Source organism: Chelonia mydas, chromosome 11, assembly GCF_015237465.2.
Source record: "Chelonia mydas isolate rCheMyd1 chromosome 11, rCheMyd1.pri.v2, whole genome shotgun sequence".
Classification (NCBI taxonomy): Eukaryota; Metazoa; Chordata; order Testudines; family Cheloniidae; genus Chelonia; species Chelonia mydas.
In genome coordinates this window covers 18,281,719-18,306,133 of record NC_051251.2, presented here as the reverse complement: position 1 = coordinate 18,306,133, position 24,415 = coordinate 18,281,719, and the positions used below count along the sequence as shown (strand labels likewise).

The window sequence follows — 24,415 nt, the reverse complement described above, 5'->3', positions numbered from 1 at the left end:
ACCCTGCTACTGCTGTACATCAAAATACACTACAGAACTTACCCTCTTGCATCTTTACAGTAATAGCGCACAACCTTAAATCTTAAACCTTAAAATATTAGTTCATTTTAAAATTTAGTTTGAAGGGGCTAAGCATTTTATAAGCCAAGCAGTTTAAAATCTAAAGGCTTATTCAGATCTAAACCTTATCTTACAAGCTTGGTCAGAAAGGCTGAACTGGTGACTCATAGCCTCTTGGAGGTGTTAGCCACTGTGGCAGCAGAGTAAATCATTCATTAGTGATACCCCAAGGGCTATAACTATCCCACCTCACAGGGTCCTAGAGCCTTGGCTCCAGTGTGAGCCCAGAAGTCTACACTGTAATTAAAGAGCCCCTGCAAGCCTGAGTGAGCTGGCATGAGCCAGCAGTGGATGTCTAACTGCAGTGTAGACATACTCTTAGAGGTCAGGACACAAGTAATCAATAATAGGTATGAAGGGGTGTAGTCTAGTATGTGTGTGGGGGGGAGTTAGATCTAGAGACCTCCTGAGAGAGCCCCCTCTTGAACAGAGAGCCTGTGGGAGAGAGCAAGCACAGGAACTGAGGGAGTTTGGCTGCAGAGAGAGTTTGGCAGTGAAGGAGTCCAAGAGATTTAACAAATAGAAAGGCACCAAGTTCAAGAAAACTCATGAAATAAAGAAAACCCAATACACCTAACAAACATAGCCAAAACTTAGGCAACAATAAGCCACCCCAAGAGTAAAAATGCAGGCAGAAAACCAGCAGAAGGGTGACAGCTACCCATGTTATTGCACTAAGTGCAACATGTATTACCACCTGCCTCACGGACAGGCGGCATATGTGTGCATGCAGTCCAAGCAACTCATGGCCCTGAGACAGAGTACAGGCACTTGAAGCCAGAGTGGCTGAACTGGATAAGCAAAGAGAGAGACAGAGCTATACAGAGGGGACTTTCAGGGACATAGTGGAGTAGTCCTACCTCCTGTCTGAAAGCCCCTGTGCTGTTAAGGAGGATGAAAGTCTCAGGGCAGGAGACCATCACACTGGGGCAGAGGGAAATGATCTCATAATTGGGACCCACCTTTCAGATGATGGCATGATATCCTCTCACATTGAGGATATCGCTCCGGAGGCAGGGAGTCAAGTTATTAGGAAGAGACAGGCAATAGTAATAGGGGACTTGATTATTTGAAATGTAGATAGTTGGGTTTGTGAAACTGAGAGAACTGCATGGTGAATTGCCTTCTGGGTCCAAAGGTAGCAGATCTCATGAAACATCTAGATGGTCTCATAGACAGTACTGGAGAGGAGCCGGTGGTATATGTAAGTATCAAAATGACATAGGGAAAGGTTGGAGAGAGGTCCTGGAGGTCAAGTTTAGGCAGCTGGGTAAGAGATTGAAGTCCAGGACCTCCATGGTAGAATTCACTGAAATGCTTCCAGTTCCAACCACAGGGCAGTAAGACTGGCAGAACTGCAAGGTCTCAGTGCGTAGATGATACAATGGTACAGGGAAGAGGGATTTACATTAGGAACTGGGGAACTTTTGGGGAAGGATTGGTCTATAAAGAAGGCATGGGCTTCACATTAACCAAAATGGAACCAGACTGTGGCATGTAAAATTGAAAAAGTTGTAGAGGATTGTTTAAACTGGGGAAAACCTGATGGGGTGGAGCAGTACATGGTTCAGGTGGAGACATCCCTTGGGGGACGGGACTTTATCTTAGTATAGAGGATAGGAAAGAAGTTGGTAAAATACAGGTGAGATGTAGTGAGGAACAGGCAAATGTATGAGTCCCATTTAAATATAACACACAAAGGCAAGCAACTGAATATTGACAAAATGTGCAAGTGCTTATATACAAATTCTAGAACTCTAAATACTAAGATGGGTGAACTACAGTGTCTGGGATTAAAGGAGGATATTGATATAATAGGCATCACAGAAACTTGGTGGGAACAGAATAATCAATAGGACACACTAATACCAGGGTATAAGATATATATAAAAAAATAACAGATTAGGTCACGTTGCTGGGGGACTGACATTATATATTAAACAAATCAGAGTCAAATAAGCTAAAAATCTTAAATGAAACAAAACTATACCACAGAATCACTGGATAGAAATTGAGTGCCTGGAGGGGGGGAAAAAAGTATAGAAGTAGGAATATACACTGACCACCTAACCCGGATGGTAACAGTGAATGTGAAATGCTAAGGGAGGTTTAGAGAGGCTACAAAATCAGAAAGTGCAATAATAATGGGTGAATTCAACTATCCTTATACTGACTGGATAAGTGTCACCTCATGGCAGGATGCAGAAATAAAATTTCTAGACACCATAAATGACTGCTTCTTGGAGCAATTAGTTCTGAAACCCACTAGGAGAGAGGCAATTCTTGATTTAGTCCAAAGTGAAGGACAGGTACTGGTCCAAGAGATAACTAGAGCTCAACCACTTGGTAATAGGGACCAAAATGTAATTAAATGTAACAGGGAGGGGAGGAGAAACAACACTAAAAAGCCCACCATGGTAAAATGTAACTTTAAAAAGGGAACTACATAAAAATGAGGATGCTCGTTAGATGGAAATTAAAAGGAACGGTCAAAAGGGCTAAATACCTGCAAGCAGCATGGGAACTATTTAAAAACCACCATAATGGAAGCTCAGATGAGATGTATACACCAAATCAGGAACGACATTAAAAGGTCCAAAAGAATGACATCACAGCTCAAGAGCAGAGTACTGGGGGCCAACAGAAGCAAAAAGGCACCCTTTAAAATTTGGAAGATAATAGGAAGGAGCACAAACTCTGGCAGGTTAAGCATAAGAAGACAGGCCCAGAAAGAATTTGAGAAGCAATTTACTAAAAATGCAAAAACTAACAGTAAGAAATTCTTTTTAAGAACATCAGAAACAGGAAGCCTGCCAAATAGGCAATGGGGCCACTAGACAATGAAGTCGTTAAAGGAACACTCAATGAATTCTTTGCATTAGTCCTCACTGAAAAGGATGGGGGTGGAGGGATCAAAGCTATTCTTCTTGGGTGACAAGTACAGTCCCACACTGATGTGTCAATAGAAGAGATTTTAGAACAAATTGATTATACAGTAATAAAATCACCAGGACCAGATGGTATTCACTCAAGGGTTCTGAAGGAGCTCACATATGAAACTGCAGAACTACTAACTGTGGTTTGTAACCTATTGCTGAAATCAGCCTCTATATCAGATGACTGGAAGATAGCTAACGTAAAACTGATTTTTTAAAAGGGCCCTAGAGGCAATCTTGGCAATTACAGGCTGGTGAACCTAATTTCAGTACAAGATAAATTGGTAGAAAATAGTAAAGAACAGAATTATCAGACACACAAACACAATACGTTGGAGAAGAGTCAACATGGCTTTTGAAAAGGGAAGTCATGCCCCGCCAATATATTAGAATTCTTTGAAGGTATCAACAAGCGTAGTGTACTTGGATTTTCAGAAAGCCCCGGACAAGGGGTCTTATCAAAGGCTCTTAAGGAAACTAAGCTGTCATAGAATAATAAGAGGGAAGATCCTCTCATGGATCAGTAATGGGCTAAAAGACAGGAAATGAAGGGTAGGAATAAACGGCAAGTTTTCACACTGGAGAGAGGTAAACAGTAGGGTCCTCCAATGATCTGCACTGGGACCTGTGTCATTCAACATATTTATTAATGATCTGGAAATAGGAATGAAATGGCAAAGTTTGCAGATGATAATTATCTTGAATAATTTTTGTAAGTCCAAAGCTGACTGCAATGAGTTCTAGCAGAATCTCACAAAACTGGTGACGGGGCAACAAAATGGCAAATTAAATTCAATGTTGATAAGTGCAAAATAATGCATATTGGAAAAAATAATCCCATCTATACATATTTCATGATGGGTTCTAAATTAGCTGACACCCCTCAAGAAGAAGTTTGGTGTCATTGTGGATAGTTTCAGCTCAATGCACAGCAGTGGGCAAAAAGGCTAACAATGTTAGGAGCTGTTAGGAAAGGGATACAAAATAAGACAAGTTTCAGAGTAGCAGCTGTGTTAGTCTGTATTCGCAAAAAGAAAAGGAGTACTTGTGGCACCTTAGAGACTAACCAATTTATTTGAGCATAAGCTTTCGTGAGCTACAGCTCACTTCATCGGATGCATTCAGTGGAAAACTCACGAAAGCTTATGCTCAAATAAATTTGTTAGTCTCTAAGGTGCCACAAGTACTCCTTTTCTTTTTTTTGAAAATAAGACAAGAAAATTTTACACGGTCACTACATAAATCCATGGTGCTCCCATACCTTGAATACTGTGTTCAGTTCTGGTCATCCTATCTCAGAAAGGATTAGTGGAACTGGACTAGGTTCGAAGAAGTTCAACACAGAGGATCAAGGGGATAGAACAGCTTCCATATGAGCAGGGCTGTTCAGCTTAGAAAAGAGACTACTAAGGGTGGATATGATAGAGGTCTATTATATCATAAATGGAGTGGAAAAGTATAGTGAGAAGTTTTTAACCCTTTCCCATAATACACAAGCCAAGGGTCACTCAAAGAAATTAAAAGGCAGCAGCTTTAATACAAACAAGATGAAGTACTTTTTCTCAGAACACACAATTAACTTGTGGAAGTCACTGACTTGGGATGTTGTATAACTGGCTTCAAAAAAGAACTAGATAAATTCATGCAGGATACATCCATCAATGGCTATTAGCCAAGATGGTCAGGAATGCAACCCCATGCTCAGGGTGCCCCATAACCTCTAACTACCAGAAGATGGGAATAGAAGATGGGGTAGATCACTCAAAAATTGCCCTGTTCTGTACGCTCTCCCTGGTGTTATGGTACTGGCCACTGTCGGAGGCAGGATTCTGGGTTAGTGGACCATCAGTATGATCCAGGGTAACAGCTCTTATGTTCTTAATCTTCGCAGTACTAGGAGCTGAACATAATTGACTTACGTATTTACATATTTTAATCAGAAAATTTGTTTGAAGTATGCTATATGCAGTTTTGAGGGCCCGAAGGAAGGATAAATGGGAAAGACTCTTACTGTTTCTCTCTAACTTCCTGGTATCCAGATCTAAAGTGGCACACATTACGAAAAACAGCCTGGGATGTTTGGGAATTGTAGCCTGAACAAATCAAAAGTTCTCCAAGAGGTCTGTTCATAAATATAACTCCAAAAAGGCCTGCACAAAAAGCAGCTCTTTTAAAACACTGGGTATCTGTCACTCTGAAGGCAGATATTTTTAAAAATTCAGTGAGTTTTCAGCATGAAACTTGTATTAGGGCGTTGTAAAAGTCAATTCATACTATCTGATCTTTGGGTTCAACTTCTTCAGGGACAACTGAATGAAGATCTTTAACATAACAAAGTATTTGTCCCTTTGAAAATCTGCAGATCACTTGAGCTTCTTGATCAATTCCTCCAATGTGCTTCTGCAAAATTTCTTGCCATGTTAGAAAGTGGGAAAGGTCTTTTCAATTAAGATATCCATGAAGCAACTAAGGCGTCTACACCCTTTGAAGTTGCAAAGGGACTGCTACCGCCTACTAAAATGTAACATTTTTAAGTACCTGAAAATAGATGTTGAGTCAAGAGGTGGCTTTAGATTTCAGAATGGAATCCTGAAGAGCCAAGTCCTCAATAGACCTTGCAAAATAAAGAGCAAACTAATCTCTCCATGAGCTTCCTGCTGCTAAGCCCCGTGATCTGCTCAGCCTATTATACACACACACACACTTTATACACTACTTCCCTATATTTGCTCTGATTGGTATGCTGCTGCTCCAGGGATATAACCAAACTTGAGTGAGGAACGAGAGAAGTTTTGGGCACACAGATCTGTGGGTACCGCCGAGCAGATCTTTTCAGTCTAATTACTGACATCCACCCAGAATAAAAAGCAAATAACTAAATACATTTACTAAATAAACAGTAAAATTACGCTGATATTTAAATTGTCATCTGTAGACTACAGAGAAAATTCCACTGAGATGACTAGAGGCAGATGACCTTGGAGTTTTATGCTGCCTCACTGATTCTGTGGATAGTGCTACATCTGTTCATATTCTCCTTACTTTAGGGCAATTTTTTTAAAATGAAAATCTTGTGACGCAGAAATGGAAGACAACTGCCGGCCAAAAGAACCCTTTGTGGGTCATACCCAAGTCGTAGGTTATACACCAGAGCTCAACACCACGGATTTTTGATTTTTCATTGCAAGACATCTCCTAGCAACCTCTGATTAGTATATAGATTTGCAAATCCTAGACAGCATTTATTATTACTGCACTGCAATAATGCTTAGGGATATCAATCACAGACCAGAGCCTCATTGTGCCAGACACAAATAAAGGGATAAATTATAAACTCTTTGGGGCAGGGACTAAGTTTAAACCAAGTGATGACAGATGGAAACAGACAGGAACAGCATAAGGTAACAGTGAGACAAAACTGGTAACCATGAACAGTAGAAAAACAAAACAAAAAACAGTGAACAACTTTGGTAAATACCTAGAAGACCATTTAATTTTCTGTTAGCAGAAAAAGTTTATTTTTCTTTCTGATAAAATCCATTAAATAGAAATTCCATGGTACTAATATTAAGGTTCCATGGGCTATGCCAGATTCACTCCTATTACACAAAATTGGCTTTAATGTGGTTGATCCTATTTCAATTTTATAATCTTAAAGAAATTTTCTTTAGTAGCGGCTAATAATCTGGGTGGAAATGAGGCAAATTGTCATCTTAAGGCAACACATTCTATGAGGACTTTTTCAGTGGGATTATTTAAAATCCCACTTCAGCAAACAACTTAAGCATGTGCTGAACTTGCAGCCCACAGAAGGTGAGGCTATCGTGGCTTTTAAGCCATTCTTGCATCCTCTTGGGCTGCAGAAGCCCCGAGCCTAATTTAGACAGCCCTGAGAGCATGTCTGAGTTATGGTAGCCTCCCCAGGCTGTCCTATGAGCTGCACTATTGCATGTGGAGGCCCTGCCCCTAGCATGGTCCACATGCCAAGTCTCGCTAGGGAGTCCGCAGAGGGGGCAGCCTTACGGCCATCTTCCAATTCCTGTGCCACGAGAATTCTCCCACAGCTGATATGGGGCTCACACTGTCCCTTTACTCTGCTCTGGCCCTTTTTTCTGGCCTACATGGTCAGAGCAGGGGTGAGATTCTCATCTATACAGTCAATGTTATTTAAGCATGAGCTCTAGGGCTTCCCTTACCCAGGACCTAAAGTAGTTGGGGGTGAGTTAAATATTAGCTGAAACAGTAGCAGAACTAGAAGAACAATGTCACAATATTTAAAAGAAATAAAAAGGAAATACTACTTACCATCTAGCAATTCCAGAGTAACTGAAGGATCAACATATTCCCACCAATGCTTTCCATCCGTCGATACAGGAATCTCCCAATTGGACCACTTGCATGCCAAATGAATGCACACACATGCTATCACTGTGGGTTTGTACTGAAGACAGAAGGTAGTAAGGTGCAGGCTGTTGCAGAGAATTCAAACATGTAAAACAAAAAACCCAAACAAGTCAATCATTAAGATTATAGCATAAGGTTTTGTATCAAAACAGATATTAAACATTACATCATGGAACATGCTTCTGATTAAATTCTGAAATTATTTTACAACCTTGAGAAAAGGCAGGTCATTTATCTGGTAAATTTAATTTGCTCTTAACAAGAGTAAAAAAAAAGTAGTATCCCTCAGTTCATTCTATTGGCATTTTACTTTTTACTTAATTTTAAAGAGAGGGACAAAAATTCAACATAACATGGTTGATAAAATTTCAACCACAGTGAAGTCATTAATACAGCTCATTACTGAAACTGCATATCAAACTAGTAGCTACGGATACTCAATAGTTTCCTTGAGGTTGAGAGAATCACTTGTGTGACATAAGTAGTCTTCATTAGGCCCAGGTTTGGGGATACAAATCCACTCTCATTTCAATTTCCCAGCTGGCAGTAGCACAAGTATGCTGGTTCAGATACAGTGATTCTAACAGGTTTTGAAAACAAAACTCTTCCAAACAAAAAACTATCCCATAAAAAGGGACCACCAAAAATGGTTAGGGTCCTCCCAAACAAACATTACATATACAAACTTGGATTTTAACAAAATCATGTACTAGGATTACATTAAATTAAAAACTAATTTTGCAAAGAACACATGGAAGACTTTTAGATCTACTCCCAAACTTCATCCTTATGCACCAGAATAGCTGCATACATTTATTAGTCTGCATTTGGACAACCAATTTTAATTTCACATAAATACTAAGATTTTTTAAAAAAAGCATGTTAAAAATAAACACTGCTTCTGGAAGGACAAACATTGCTTAGACTAATTCTAGTCTACCTGGAAAGAAGATTAGGTAATTTTAAGAGCTTTTAGGCTGACTGCAGTTTCATAAAACTAGGACTGGATCAATGTATTTAAATTAAGAAAAAATTGCCATTAACTACAAGTGTAAACTAGAAATAGCTTTGTACTTACCAAGATGCTCGACTTTCTAGGTTAAGTTTATCTCTTTGTAATCTTTAGCTGCTATTCAGGCTACCAGTTTTAGACTTATGCACTCACAAATCGAGAAAATGTCATCAGAAAGCACCACTACACTTCTCATTGTGCATTTAACCCCTTTGTGCCACAAGGCCCTTGTACAATACACCGCACTGCAAACAGAACGGTACCACCACTGTAGATGGCCCAGTTTTCTGTTGCAACAAGGGTAGGACACATGGAGGGGGCCCTGCAGTAAAGGAAGCTATAGTGTGCTACAACAGTGCAACAAAGAGGTTCAGGATAACAACCTGTTGGTAGCCATGAAATAGGATGTCTGTGCCAAATCCTTGCTTGCTGTAACAAAAAGAAAATTGAAGAAAAATTAGCAATCCGCTCCAAATTGTTGGCTTCATTCCAAAATTAAAATGCTTTAACCTCAAAATGAATGGTATGTAGAACACTAATAAGATACATTAGCTGCCTTTAAAAGTAAATCAGCTACTTAGCTCTTGGCACTGAGGACAGGTTTACTCATCCTCACTGAGCTATAATTGGAGATGGGCAAGTCATTCAGTTCATCAACCTTCCCTCTACTGTACAGAGTATGTTGATCCTTCTGCCTCTTGAACTGTCTCTATCTAAGCCACAAAAGGATGGAAGTCTCCCTTTCATCTCCTTAGCCCTCCCAAATCTAATACAGTGTGGGTGGAGGGATGGCTCTCTTATCTTCCACCTGAACTTTAGTGCTTGCCTGCCTCCCTACTTTAGTTCTAGATGGTTCCTTACCATAACCCTCCCCACAGCTGGGTCTCTCAGCAGGACAGTCAAATAGAGAGCCAGTCTGCACTATAGCTCAGGCCAGAGATTAGTGCTCCTCTCCAGCTGAAGGAACATAGAACAGTTGAGAAAAACTCAATGACCATACACCAGTAACCCATAATTATCCCAGAAAGTCCTAGAACAGAGCTAGTTCCCAAACTAGACAGTTTAAGGGTTAAATTAGCTTGTGTGCACTTCTACACCTTCTTTAATCAAAATGTAATGCTCATAAGCATGGAACAAAACATTTGATTATATTAGAAGCTTCAACCTAGATTTTAACAAATTTATAACTCATTAAAAATGGTCATCAAATTCAAGTCTTCAACATCCCAAAGACTGATTTCTGGCCCTTATCTGCCAAACCCCCAAGGTCCTCACTCAAATAAGAGCACTTACTCTTAAAATGTGTAAGATGGAATGTCTGGGCACAATGAGCTTAATTGAAGATTGAATGCAGCCTTCATTGAATTTTCTTACTTTGATACTACCACTTGAAATCAGTGCTACCTGGAGAAAATGTACTGTTGGATCTTATGTCAAAGGGAGCATTGTCACAAACCTCTATTCTTTTATTTTAAGGAGTTTGTCTGAAAAAGAAAAATTGTAGCAGTAGCTTTCAAATTTAGCAATCTGGGAAGCTTTACAAACCATCATTTTATCAAAATCCAATCGAATTCCGTTTCCCATTACTGCTGATAATAAAGATACAAATGTGTAAACCAGGCTTATGCCTTTTGCTAGGGCCGGGCAATGCCATAATCCATTGTTGATTACATCAGTGAATCTGACAGAAGTAGTAAGAGAATAGGACCTGTTTTCCCCACATATATTTTGCTAATCCACAATAATAGAAAATAAACGGACATTTGATGGAATTGTACTATATATTTAGCTTTTTCAATCTGTTTTAGTAGTTCTGTGCCAAATTTATTTTCTCAAAATTAAACTTCTTTGGTAGCCTTTCCCAAAAAGACATAGGAAAGTATATTCAGGGCTCTACTACAAAAACCCTGACACTTTCATAAGGAAACAACTGAAAACAGAAAGGTTAAACAAGACTGCAGGTTTGTTAGTTTTTATCAATGTACAGAATAAGCCATTTTCACAGATTTCTATACAATACTATAACTTTGCTGAAGCATATTTGAGTTAAAGAAAGATGAAATACCACAAATTCATCAATATGACTTTATATTAAAGAAAGAGTGGACTGCCAAAAGCTACCAGTGCAACAAATATGATAGTTGTCAAATATGGAATTGGAAGACTTGTGGCACCTTAGAGACTAACAAATTTATTTGAGCATAAGCTTTCGTGAGCTACAGCTCACTTCATCGGATGCATTCAGTGGGTTTTTTTTTTCCCCCACTGAATGCATCCGATGAAGTGAGCTGTAGTTCACAAAAGCTTATTCTCAAATAAATTTGAGAATCTCTAAGGTGCCACAAGTACTCCTTTTCTTTTTGCGGATACAAACTAACACGGCTGCTACTCTGAAATATGGAATGGTTACTTAAACAATTTTGTTTTACATAATTTTAAGTTGAACAGCAAGAAACTACGCAAAAAAAATCACAATTTGAAAATTATACATTTCAGTCTCAATATAAGTCCACACTAGTGCTATGAGTGCAAGCATCCCATTAAACAGACTTCTGTAACTAAGATTTCAAATTTATTCGATTTACATAGTTTTGTGTAATCAAATGAAGTTTACCAAAGACCTGGATACAGGTGTTTAAGCTCAACAAACCAAAGCCACAACAGGGAAAGACCGTCCAAGGTATTCATATAAACTTTTTAAACAAGGACAACGTTTTAATGCAGCTTAGTGCGATCTCACTTAAGCAAAGAAACCTAGTTAAAGGCTGGAACTCCACCCTTAACTAACCCTTTAGAGCTGATCAGGGATTATTTGAGAAATGTGCAAAAAAGTGGAAGGCGTATCAACAAGGCAATGACCTTGTCAAAGGTATAGAAGTCAGAGCAAATCAAGAGAGCATGATAGTTTACTACTCATCTGTTTGATGGCAGATAAATATGACTTCCAGCCAAGAATATGTTTCCCATCATTCTTTATCACTCGGGGGCAGGGCTGTGTATCTTAATCCTTCGTTGCACAATCAACCATGAAAGACTGGCTTGGATACTTGATGTAAGTAACCAAACCCTTAAGGCAGGACCTGGTACAATTAATCTACCTTCCAAGAGTCTGGGGTCTTCCATAAATCCCTGGCAGGATTAGATTACTGAATCCATTGTTAGTGGGCACAGCAACCCTATCCACCTGATGTGGTTCCCAATTTTCAGTCTATGAGCCTTTTCCTGAAGACAAGTCAATTGAAAGTGCAGTGCTTCTGGGGAGATCTTATAAGTATTTAATTATACTCCCAGAAAATTTCAGTGTGCCGATCCTCTTAAGAATATGTGCCATCAACCTGCTTGTTAGTAGGACTCAGACATTTAGGGAACTTATGGCCCCAGAGGGAGCACAACCTCCTGGGACAATCAGGGTATAAGAGCTACCTAGATTCACTGCAAGAAGGAGTACTTGGAGAGTAGAAGCTGAGTAGGGAAGCTCTCCTGGTATCCCAAGGAGAGGAAGATACTCAAGCAATCCCCGGAAAGAGATGGATCCAGATGGGTGAGTCTGCACTTAAGAATGAAGAGCTATTAGAATCCTCTGGTCAAAGGGAAAAGATCAAACAGACCCTAGGAAGAGGACTGTGTTGATGAACACCTGATACATAGGGGAAAGACTGGAAGAAGACCGGGTACAAGGGTTAAGGTTTGTGAATAGTCTTGTCTGATTGCCAAAGACTACTAGACCTTCGAAAGAGGACTGTAGAAAGCTGAGGTAAAGGTTCAGAATGGGAGGGTTTCCTCTACTAGTGATAGGATATAACTTACTTAAAATCTTCCCACCTCACATAACATCAGCTGAATTGTCTTGGTCATGACATCCCCTAGAAAAGATATATATTTGGATCTACCTCCTCTTCTAGAGGGTCACTTTCTCTGTCAGATTCAACCACAGTTGAGCAGATTATACTGGTGGTCTGGAAGGCGTACAGACTTTGACCGTGCAGTTTTCACATTAGTAGAGTAAGGACAATGGCTATCCCAAGACACCTGGCAATGAAGGTGAAACAGCGGCAGGTCTCCCACAAGGCAGCTAGGTCAAACTCAAAGTCCCCGGTTCTCAATGTTCATTTTCAGGAGAACCTTATGTCCCAGTGTAGATGCAGGATTAACTGGTGAGGGGCTTCTGCTCGGGTGCATCAAGAAAGGTCCCTGAGATGGGGATGAGTGTACCAATTCCCCCCCTTTAAGTTAATCAGAACTAACGTCTGAACACCAGACTGGATTGGCATCAAGAAATGAAGGGCCTAGGTGATAGTCTCAGCAATAGGAAAGAGGAATATTCTCTCACCTCTGATCTCTCAGCTAGCACAGGAGCCAGTAATTTAATTTTTGCCATTATGAACATGAATTTCCCTTTCAACACCAGAGTCTCCTTGGAATGGGAACTTCTTACTGCCAGGTCATTACAGATACACTGTCTCCAGACTTCACAGGCAATTGTGGTCCTGTCTCCTCTTTCTTGTCAGTCTCTTAACACAGATGAAGAATGACGTGGATCAGTCTGATGTCTCCCATCTTCCCCCTACCAGAATGTTCATACCTTCTTAGCCCCAGACTTAGACATTCTAAGGCTGGATTTTCAAAGATTCAAAGATTAAGAGAATTTAAAGTCAGAAGGCACCATTAGATCATCTTATCTGGGCTTCTGCACATTAAACTTCACCCAGTTATCCCTGTACTGAGCCCAATCACTTGCTGTTTGGCTAAAGTACATCTTTCAGAAAGGCATCCACTCTTGATCTGAAGACTTTGAGAGACTCTTGGCAAATCCACCACTTCCCCTGGCAATTTGTTCCAGTGGTTAATCACCCTCATGACTAAAACTCAGTGCCTAATTCTACTTTTGATTTGTTTGGCTTCAGCTTCCAGCCACTGGTTCTTCTTATGCCTTTCTCCACTAGATTAAAAGGCTTTTTAGTGTTTGGGTATTTTCTCCCCAAAGGAAGCAAGCTCAGGGCCTCCATCAGCATGGATAAAATCTGAAACTCCATGCCTGAATGGGCAGCTTGTAAATGTAAGGCAGATATGGCAGAGACTGGATAAAGTCCCCTTCACCCAAGCATCTAGGAAAGAAGTACGAGTCTGGGATAGCAAATTTGTTATTACAAGACAGGCATTTCTTAAACCATTTTTCTGCTGAATCTGCGCCATCTTTAGTGAGGCATGTTATTAGAAATTAAGTTTTAGGCAAAACATAAGTCTGAGGTACCAGAGAATTCTGTCTGGCTGCTCTGGTGGTTGTTGTGGAAGGCAAACGTATGGATATGCCTCAGCTAACCTTGTGAATCTTCTGTGACTAGAAGTTTTTGTCAATGCCCCTCTTCCCCCCCGCACCCATCTGAAAGAGCTTTTTAGGAAGTTATTGGACAGCACGTCCCCAAAATAGGGATTTGTTTGTACTAACAATACTCTAAAAGGGCTTTCCTGGAGACAGTGCTTCTAAACTAAGGGGATGGCTACACTTGCAGATGTAGAGCACTGGGAGTTAAACCAGCCTTCAAAGACCGCAGCAGGGAAAATGCTGCCATGTGTTTACACTGTCAGCTACAAGTACAGTGGCGTGGCCACATTAGCAGCTCTTGCAACGCCACAGAGAGCAGTGCATTGTGGTAGCTATCCCAGTGTGCAAGTGGCAGCCGCGTGCTTTTCAAATGGGGTGTGTGTGGAGTGTGGTGTGTGGTGTGTGTATGTGGGGGGAGAGAGAGTGTGTGTTTTGGGGGCAGAGTGTGTGTCAGCATGCTGTCTTGTAAGTTCAGACAGTGGCAGACACCCCCTCGCAGAGAATATATCTGACAAAAGCAAAGAAATGTGAAGTTTAGCCACCTCACAGAATATACTCTGCTTATAAGCACACCTCTTACAACTATATGGCACAGACTATACATTACAACCTTCATTCTGATCCCCTCAATCCATTCTTCTGTACACACACACACACACACACACACCCCCACACCATTACCAGACTCCACCCCCAGCCCCGAAACATTAGTAATTTTGAAAGTCTGGTGTAATAGCTGACTGTATCAGAAGAGGATAGCTACATAAAAGGAGAGTTTGCAGAAAGGCGGTTAAAGGCAGTGATGAAAGGCTAGGGCAGAAGTGAAGCTGCTGATTAAGATTTTATTTAACAGCTGCGCACAAAAATCACCCCCACTGCAGGATAAAGTGACAGAAAAATGTAGCTCTTGATGTAGATTTCATCTGATGGAACAGACTGGCGCTATATACACACAATCAGGCTTGCATATGTCCAAGTCATATGCAAGTAACAACTAAAAATTACCCTAAATGGGGGAAAAAATTCCACACACAAAACCTATCAGTTGCACCAGATCTACTCAAAATCAACTTCCAGCAATTTTTCTATAGACGGATATAAATCTTTTAAGGAGTCTGTCATTGAGACACAGGATTGTCAAGGTCAATTTTCAGCCACACCCCAATTCCAAAATAAATTTTAATTTTTGCAAGAGTCATACCAGTGCCCCCTATTTTTAAAGAAAATCAGCTGTGTGCCTTTTTAAAATGCAACCCTAACTATGCAGGTGGTCCCAGGAACCTGCACAAGAAGAATAAGTACATTTATAGTAAGTTTATCCAAGTAATTTCTTCCTACACTATGTATGGAAAACCCACTCAAACTCTATTTTCAGAACTAAATAACCAAGATAGACAGGACTATGGAATAATCTACTGCAAAATTTTTCTTAAAAAGGAACCTATGTGAGTTATAGGACTATTGTAGACTCTGTTATAGTTAATTTTTACATTCCTATAGTGCAAAAGCCAGTTAGAAAATTCTTATATGGAACTTTTGAAAAAAAAATACTAACACCATACCAAGACCTTGTCGACCAATTTCAGCACAGTACACATTATAGAAATCTTAATATATAGGCTTATAAAGAGTAATAGCCTATTATCTATAGCCACGCTAGTGGGAAAAAGTTACATAAGGATGCAATCACTAGTTGAAGATAGGTTATTTCATTTCTTGCCAACACTACTCCAATTCAGACAAAATAAAACTCAGATTACGGAGATATTGTTCTTATTTATAGAATCATTCACATATCTCTCCAAGTGTCTGCATGTGGCAGATCTCCTATGTACTCTGCCAGCCACTGCTTGCTGATGTGTGCCTTGACAAAGCAGAACTCAACACTGACACAGAATGTTTTTGCATGGATAGAAGAGCTTTATGTGTAGAAAGTTGCAGATTCAAATTAACTAGCCCTCTACTGTATTTAATTCTGCAACAGATACTGTAAGAAAAGCACTTGTTTATGAATGAAATTATGAACTGTCATCCTAAATATCTTTTGGCAGTTCTGGAAAAGGGCAGGAGTAAAGTAATGAGGACTTGCTTCTTCCAAATATAAGTATCAGCCACAGGAGACCACCTATAACTACTCCTATGGTTGTCAGTTGACAGAATGGAAGGAAAGAGTGAGATGACAGGGCCATGGAATGAGAAGTGAAGAGTGACAGAAAAAAAGTAAGGGACAGAACTAACAATTGGTAGACACATCATGGAAATCCTATATACTTTTCTGAATTGTGCAGACCACTAACATCTAAAGGAGAATTTTCAAGATCTGGCTTTTAGTAACCTGAAATACATCAGTTTAAAGAGTGCTCTTTGGGTAATATATAACTGGGGAAACAGGTGTGCCAATGATATTTACTCACACTGGGGAAGACACTTCATAAATCATTTTATTGAAGATCACTGACCTCTCACTAACTGCGTACATTTCACAACATCTGTGTGTGGATGTTCAATGGTAATCTCAAAACCTGAAAAATTAAGGACTATGTTTCAGAAACTGCAGTACCTTTGTATTTGTACAAGAGAAAGATCTACCAGATCTTTAGGTGTATCAAACCCCACCCTCCGCAGCCAATGAACATAAATATAAATTAAAAATAACTGTCCAATTTTTTAAATGCCAAAAGTTATTAAAAAGATCACTCGTTCTCTGGAGTTTTTTTTTTAAATAGACTTTATCCACAGTATTACTAGCATTCAACTTTAAGAACATTAGATCAGGTACAATTCTGTTGCCTTGCAGCTTCGTTTTTCTTCTTCTTAAACTGAGTTCTACACAATTAGGCAGTTAAACAAAAATACTATTATGCATTGATCTGTGTTCAGATATTGGTTTTAGTGCCAATCCTATTTGAACAGGCACTGCACATTTTAACCTCCCAAAGTGTGGCAACAATAGCTATTTAAGTAATATTTGTCCAACTTAATATAGCATACATGCTTACAATGCAAATATCCTTTTCTCAGTTAAAGTAAATTGCAACAGAAAGGGTCAGCTAAAGGCCAATGATACTGGGTTATTGGGGATCCACTGTAATAGATGTACAGTAACTCCTCACTTAAAGTCATCCCAGTTAACGTTGTTTCATTGCTGAACAATTAGAGAACATGCTCGTTTAAAGTTGAGCAATGCTCCCTCATAACGTTGTTTGGCAGCCGCCTGCTTTGTCCACTGCTTGCAGAAAGAGCAGCCCATTGCAGCTAGCTGGTGGGGGCTTGGAACCAGGGTGGACCGGCAGCCCCACTATCAGCTCCCCGCTCCCCTAAGTTCCCTGTGCATCAATTGCCAGCAGTTTAGCTGTCCCTCCCCCCACTGCCGTGTGCTGCTCCTGCCCTCTGCCTCGGAGTTGCTCCCAGGAGCCTCCTGCTTGGTGGGTGTGGGTGTGTGTGTGTAGAGGGGGGCTAATATCAGAGTGTCCCCCTTCCCCGGCTCATCCCATCCATACTGCAGGGGGGAAACGCGACAGGGCTCCGGACGGAGGAAGCCTGCTGGCAGCAGTTGCTGTCTCAACTTCCTGATTTACTTAAAATGGCAGTGTACTTAGATGGGGTCAGCATACTTAAAGGGGCAATGCGTCTCTCTCACACAGGGTATGTGTTTCTGTCTCTGCGCCATGCGGTTTCCCCTCCCTCCATCTGTGCTGCCTTTTAGAGTGTGAGGCTACATTAACAACGTGTTAACCCTTGAGGGCTCAGCCGAATGCTAGTTCATCATTTAGCAGTAAGGCATTCCCTGGGAAATATCCCACCCTCTTACTTCATCACCTCAACCAAGCTTCACAATCATCATTGCTGTGTACAATATTAAATTGTTTGTTTAAAACTTATACTGTGCGTGTCTGTGTGTGTATATATATATAAGCAGCAACATGCTTCATAATAAAGTTTCAAAGCTGTACTAAGCCAACATTCAGTTGTAATATACATACACGCACACACAGTATAAGTTTATATATACATATAAAAAATAAAATATAATATAATTTGTGTGGTGAAAACCCCCGCCCCCCGCTATTTACATTAATTCTTATGGGGAAATTGGATTCGCTTAACATCATTTCGCTTAAAGTCGCATTCTTCAGGAACATAACTACAACGTTAAGCGAGGAGTTACTGTACATTTAATTGATTGCATGCAGACCTTATTCTTGCGCAGGCTGAATACCATTTAAAACAACATACCTAAAGTTTGAAGCATTATTGTTTCAAGTATAACCAGTTCTTGGGCCTGCTGAAGGTATGCCTGAAATGCAAATAAATAAGTTACTGTCAAGACCTACTAGAGAAATTTATTGTGCTTACCAAAGTCTCAAATAGAAATGGTATGGGCGACATTTAAAGACCTCCTTTAAGACCTCAAATTTACTTACTTTTGATTTACTATATCTTGATACACATTTGGATTCTCAACTTTAAAAACAGTTAAGTGCAACTTGTCTGTGATCAAAGGTAATTAGCCATTCAATGAATGGTAGCATAAATCAAATCTGAGAACTATTTTCATAACTGAGCATGAAAATAAGTACTGTATACTACAAGAAAAGGTATAACTGCTGTCGGATGGGGAAATTTCGTTTTCCAATACAGTAGAACCTCAGAATTACGAACACCAGAGTTACAAACAGACCAGTCAACCACACACCTCATTTGGAACCCAAAGTATGCAATCACGCAGCATCAGAGACCAAAAAAATAAAAAAAAAGCAGCAAGTATAGTACAGCACTGTGTTAAATGTAAACTACTAACAAATAAAGGGAAAGTTTAAAAAAGATTTAACAAGGTAAGGAAACTGTTTGTGTTTGTTTCATTTGAATTAAATGGTTAAAAGCAACATTCTTCATAATAAAGTTTCAAAGCTGTATTAAGCCAAGGTTCAGTTGTAAACTTTTGAAAGAACCACCATGTTTTTTGTTCAGTTACGAACATTCCAGAGTTACGAACAACCTCCATTCCCAAGGTGTGCATAACTCTGAGGTTTTACTGTAGCTAAGTAGAGAAAAACATCTCAGCTTCTAAAATGGTATTAAAAAATACATAAGGATATAAAAGATACTGTGTTCTTATGATATGTTAATCAAGATTAACCTGAACTTCTATCACAAAAGTTAAATGCATTACATCATAGAAAAGTTTTTATTACATGCACAAGTGTCCTATTAAAAAGGGAACTAGAGGCCTTAGTCTGCATGAAATATTAAGTAATTGTGATAGGTCCACTAATGGGTATGCTATTACGTTACAAAACAGACAAATTATTTGATTTAAACATAGAAGAGTCTTCTAGAGTCAGCAGATGGCATTAATCCAGTCAAGAACCTAGTACAGCAACTCCTCTGAAGTGTCAACTGTATCTTAAGAAGAATTACAATTAGATTTAAAGTATCACTTCCACGTACATCACTTTTTGTATCCAGCTGTGCCTCTTGAGGATGAAGACATGCATGTGCTACTTTGATAACATGTTCGAGTTTTCGTGGCTGTTCTTCCACTTTCGCAGCCAAAAACAATGCAGTAGGAGAGATTATCTGTAAGAGAGGATAATTTTTTAGTTTTGAGAAAAAAATTTTTTTTCTAGTGCAAGCAGGACCTAAAGTTACATGAATGGGGGGGAAACTGGTAATTGCAAAAAGTATTAAAAAGTCTATACTAGAGATGAAACAATATTCAAGAGTAAAAAATGAAGACAGTTACTCTACCTGAATTTCAGTATGATAGAGTTCTCCTACTCAGCTGAAGAGGAAAAAATTGTAAGAATTAAACTATATTATGATCAAGAAATGTTTCAGGCCAAATTAATTCTGACAGATAGCTGACAAATTTTTTCATCAGATAGTCACCGAACCAAGAAGAGGTGATTCCATTTTAGATTTAGTATTGGTAAGTAGCAAGGACCTCACCGAAGAACTGGTTGTAGAGGAAAACCGTGGTTTGAGCAATTCATGCGCCAAATTCAGTTTAAACTAAATGGAAGGATAAACAAAAATAGTCTGCAATTAGGTTCCTTGATTTCAAAACGGAAAACTTTAATAAATTAGGGCAAGTAGTTAGGGAAGAACAAGGATCTCAACGTGGAAGAGACTTGGATTTACTTTAAGTCAAAGTTGTAGACAATATTTGAAGCCTGCATCCCAAGCAAGGAGAAAAAATTTGTAGCGAAGGTTCCAGACCAAACTGGATGAACAAGGATCTCAAAAAGGTTAAGGGAAAGCAGAAATCTTACAAGGAATGGAAGAAGGGACGGATCAGCAAGGAAAGCTACCTCTTGGAAGTCAGAAAGTATAGGAAAAAAGTGAGAACTGCCAAAAGCTAAGCAGAGTTGGACTATGCAAAGGAAATTAAAACCAATAGTAAAAGGTTTTTAGCCATATAAATAAAACGAAAACAAGTGAAGAAGTGGGACGGCTAGAGCACTGAGGACGGGATACTTTTTGCAATTACCAAGCATGGCCCAACACCTAAATTAATACTTCGCCTCAGTTTTTAATAAGGGTTACAAGGAGCTTGGGCAAGATAAGGGTGGCTAATGAATATGAGGATATGGAAGTAGAAAATGACCACATCCGAGATGGAAGTCAAATTCAAACAGCTTAATGGGATCAAATCAGGGGGCCTGGATAATCTCCATCCATTAATATTAAAGGAATCTGCACATAAAATTGCAAGCCCTACAACAAGGATTTTTAATGAATCTATAAACTTGGGGTCCGTACCCTCTGACTGGAGCACTGCTAATATATTATCTATTTTTAAGGGAAAAGAAGTGATCCAGTAAACTACAAATCTGTTAGTTGACCTCAATTGTATGAAAGGTCTTGCAACAAATTTTGAAAAAGTAGTTAAAAATACAGAGATAAACGGTACTTTGGAAAAAACTGGCAGATTGTACCAGATCAATCTGATGTCTTTCTTTGAGAAGATAAGTTATTTTCTAGACAAAGGAAATACAGCAGATCAAATCTACTTGGATTTCAGTAAGGCACTGACACATTTCTACATGGAAAATTAGTTAATTTGAGAAGATGGGGATTAAAATGAGAACTAAAAGGTAGGGAAAGGAACTGGATAAAGGGGAGATTACATCAGGTCATAATGACAGGTGAACTGTCAAGCTGGAGGGAGGTTACTAGTGGAGCTAATCAGGGATCGGTCTTGGGACCAATATTACTTATTTTCATTAATGACCGTGGCACAAAAAATGCGAGTGTGCTAATAAAATCTGTGGATGACAAAGTTGGGAGGTACTGACAATACTGAGGAAGACCAGACTATCATACAAGAAGATCTGCATAACCTTGAAAACTGGAATAATGGAAATGTGATGAAATTTAATAGTTTAAAGTCATGCACTCAGGAACAAACAAGAATTTCTATCAATCAGTGGGAGACATATCAGCTGAAAGCAACAGAGGAGGAGAAAGATCTGGGTGTATTGGTTGATCACAGAATGACTGAGCCACCAATGTGATGCAGCCATGAAAATGGCTAATGCAATTTTAGGATGAATCAGACGAGGCAAGTCCAGTAGAGATAGAGAAGTGTTATTACCATTATGCAAGGCACTGGTGAGACCTCATCTGGAATAGTGTGTGAAATTCTGGTCTCCCACGTTTAAGAAAGATTAATTCCACCTGGAACAGGTGCAGAGAAGAGATACTGGGATAATCAGAGGAATGGAGAACCTACCTTACAAGAGGACACTTGCGGAGCTTAGCTTGTTTAGACTAACCAAACTAAGGCTGAGGGAAGACATGATTGCTTGCTCTAAATACAACAGAGGGATAAACACCAGGGAGGGAGAGGGGTCATTTAAGATAAGGGAAAATGTTGGCACAAGAAAAAAGATCTAAACTGGCCATCAACAAGTTTGGGCTTGAAATGTGATGAAGATTTCTAACCATCAGAGTAGTAAAGTTCTGAAACAGCCCCACAAAGGGAGCAATGGGGGGTGAGGAGGAGAACCTAACTGGTTTCAAGACTTAACTTGATAAAGTTATGGAGGGAATGATATGATATGGCCTACAATGGCATGTGGCCCCTTTGCGACTGCTGGAGGCTAATATCTCCAAGGGCTAGAGATGGGACACTAGGTGGGAAGGGCTCTGAGTTACTACAATGAATTCTTTCCCAGGTGTCTGCCTGGTAGGTCTTGCTGACATGCTCAGGGTCTAACTGATCACCATATCTGGGGAGAGGAAGGAATTTTCCCCTAGGTCAGACTGGCAATGACCCTGGATTGTTTTTTTCCACCTCCTCTGCAGCATGAGTCACTTGCTGGTTTGAATTACAGTAAATGGTGGGTTCTCTGTAACTTGAAGTCTTTAAGTTTAAATCATGATTCAAGGACTTTAGTAACTTGGCCAGAGGTTATGGGTCTATCACAGGAGTGCATGGGTGAAGTTCTGTGACCTGCAATGTGTAGGAGGTCAAACTAGATAATCATGATGGTCCCTTCTGGCATTAAAGTCTATGTGACTATTCACAGGTAAAACAGTTTTCCAGACACAGGTTAGAATAGGATATTTCTTTTGAAATTTACTAAATTCAGACAGTTCGTTCAAGTAAAGATTAAGCTCAGAACTGAGTGAACTCTGATACTATCTTTTGTTATGAAAAAGGTGAAGCAGAGTCCCAGGAAGATCCAGAAGCTATTGACTGTCAGAAGCAAGCATAAACGTTATTTGGCACAGAAACTTGGCAAGTAATCAAAATGCTAATGGATCAGAAGTATGAGACGATAACATGATCAATGATTTCACAGGAGAACCTCCGGCCTGGAACAGTCCCATAATACTTAACACAAAATGAGTCCCTGGGATGCATTATGCACACCATGATTCGTGAACTGGAAGTTGCATCAACAAGTAATGCATGTTTGAATACAAATTACTTTGGGGAAGGATAAATGATATACACCCACTTTAAGGGCCAATAAGACCTCAATGCAGACTGCCATAACTGGCACAGTATTTGTAAAATTCAATAAAAATATTCTTTAATGTTTGTATACAATGCCAAAACAGAGGCACTGTTCTATAGCCCAGTTCCTAGAAGTCAGTTTTCAGGATCAGAGTACAAAATAGGATCTTATTTCTCCTAAACTGAAAAAAAAAAATAAAATAAAAAAATAAAAGGAGCCGATCTTTTGAGAAAGTGCATTTTGTATTTGCCACTCCCATTTTTCAGGCAAACAATAGAGCGAAGAGTTAATTCTAAGATGTCTGCCAACTCATTTTTCTGTAGCAAGGAAACCTTTCACTTCCTATTCCAAAAAGGAATCAAGTGTTACATAAAATTGTGTTAAAACTGTAGAGTTAAGATTATAATATGGTCAACCAAGACAAATTTACAGGATAAAGAAATAAGGCCTCGTCTAGCTGCAGAAGTCACACCAGCTTAATTTTAATTGATATAATTAAATGGATTTAAGAGCATTCATCCAGGGTTTACAAATTGTTTATCCATTTTAAAGGAGACTGAAGCTATAGTACAACTTCTCTATGTAGACCAACAGTAAGAAACAATCTGCCCATTGAGTGTCAATTACAGATATGTTATCTACTGTAGCAACAAACATTTTAAACTACATATTGATACAAAGCTCAAGCACATATGAATTATAATTAAGGCTACGTTTTAGTCACGGGTATTTTTAGTAAAAGTCACGGACAGTAAACAAAAATTCACGGCCCATGACCCGTCCCTGACTTTTACTATATACCCCTGACTAAAACATGCTCTGCGGTGCATACTGCCTCTGCCTGCAGGCACCGCCCCCACAGCTCCCATGGGCCACAGTTCCCGCCGCTGCTCAGAGCCTGCCTCACCCTGTCCCCTGTCCCAACCCCCTGCCCCGTCCCACACCCAAACTCTGCTGCTTCTGCTGGGGAGGGGGGAACACAGTGGCCCGAGACTGCCCCTGTTGCAGAAGTCATGGAGGTCACATAATCCGTGACTTCCGTGACAAATTCGCACCCTTAATTATAATGGATCTTCATAGGAGTCATAGTTTAACAAAAACCCCAAATGAAATTACTTGCTCTACACTGTCAATGGGTATTGTAGCCCTTTCCATTGAGCCAAGATGGGGGATATCCCAAAAATCAAATACGTGTTTTTCTTGTTATAAAAGTGGACAAACTATGGACAACTGAAATCAGTCGCCCTCTGATTAGAAGCAGATATTTTCAACTGATCCACTTAACATTAAGAGGATCTTTTTGTTTTCTTAATGTTTCTCTTAATTTTTCTGTAAACCTTAAAGTTTAGCAAACTAAAAGGAACACAAACAGCAAATCTGTGGCCTCCTTTGAGCTACAGAAATATGTAATTAAGAAACCTAAATCAGGGATAGCCTATTTTTTGTCAAGGTCCAAATTTCTTGGTCAAGGTATAGTTAAGGTCCAGACTTCAGAGAAAGTAATAATTAATAATTATAATAGCAAATACAAAGATTTTGGGGTCTGTTCAAAAGCCTCTGGTGGTCTGGATTTGGCCACGGTCTGCCTATTGGCTACCCCGACCTAGTTTCCTCACTAAAGCTGGATCACAGGCAGCAATTGCTTACA

At 39.6% G+C, this 24,415-nt stretch overlaps 1 protein-coding gene across 11 annotated transcripts in view; it reads right to left on the bottom strand.

The window, feature by feature from the left end:
- CCNT2 (cyclin T2) overlaps nucleotides 1–24,415 on the bottom strand; it is a 43,117-nt gene that overhangs the window by 5,193 nt on the left and 13,509 nt on the right. For 7 of the 11 annotated variants that reach the window (XM_037911851.2, XM_037911852.2, XM_037911853.2 and 4 more), the window contains 5 exons: nucleotides 19,247–19,375; nucleotides 18,032–18,092; nucleotides 16,255–16,317; nucleotides 8,856–8,901; nucleotides 7,362–7,525 (listed from right to left, as the gene is read on the bottom strand). In XM_037911851.2, coding sequence (XP_037767779.2) covers nucleotides 7,362–7,525; nucleotides 8,856–8,901; nucleotides 16,255–16,317; nucleotides 18,032–18,092; nucleotides 19,247–19,375 — 463 coding nt within the window. The other 4 variants (XM_043524949.1, XM_037911858.2, XM_037911859.1 and 1 more) reach the window with 4 other exon arrangements.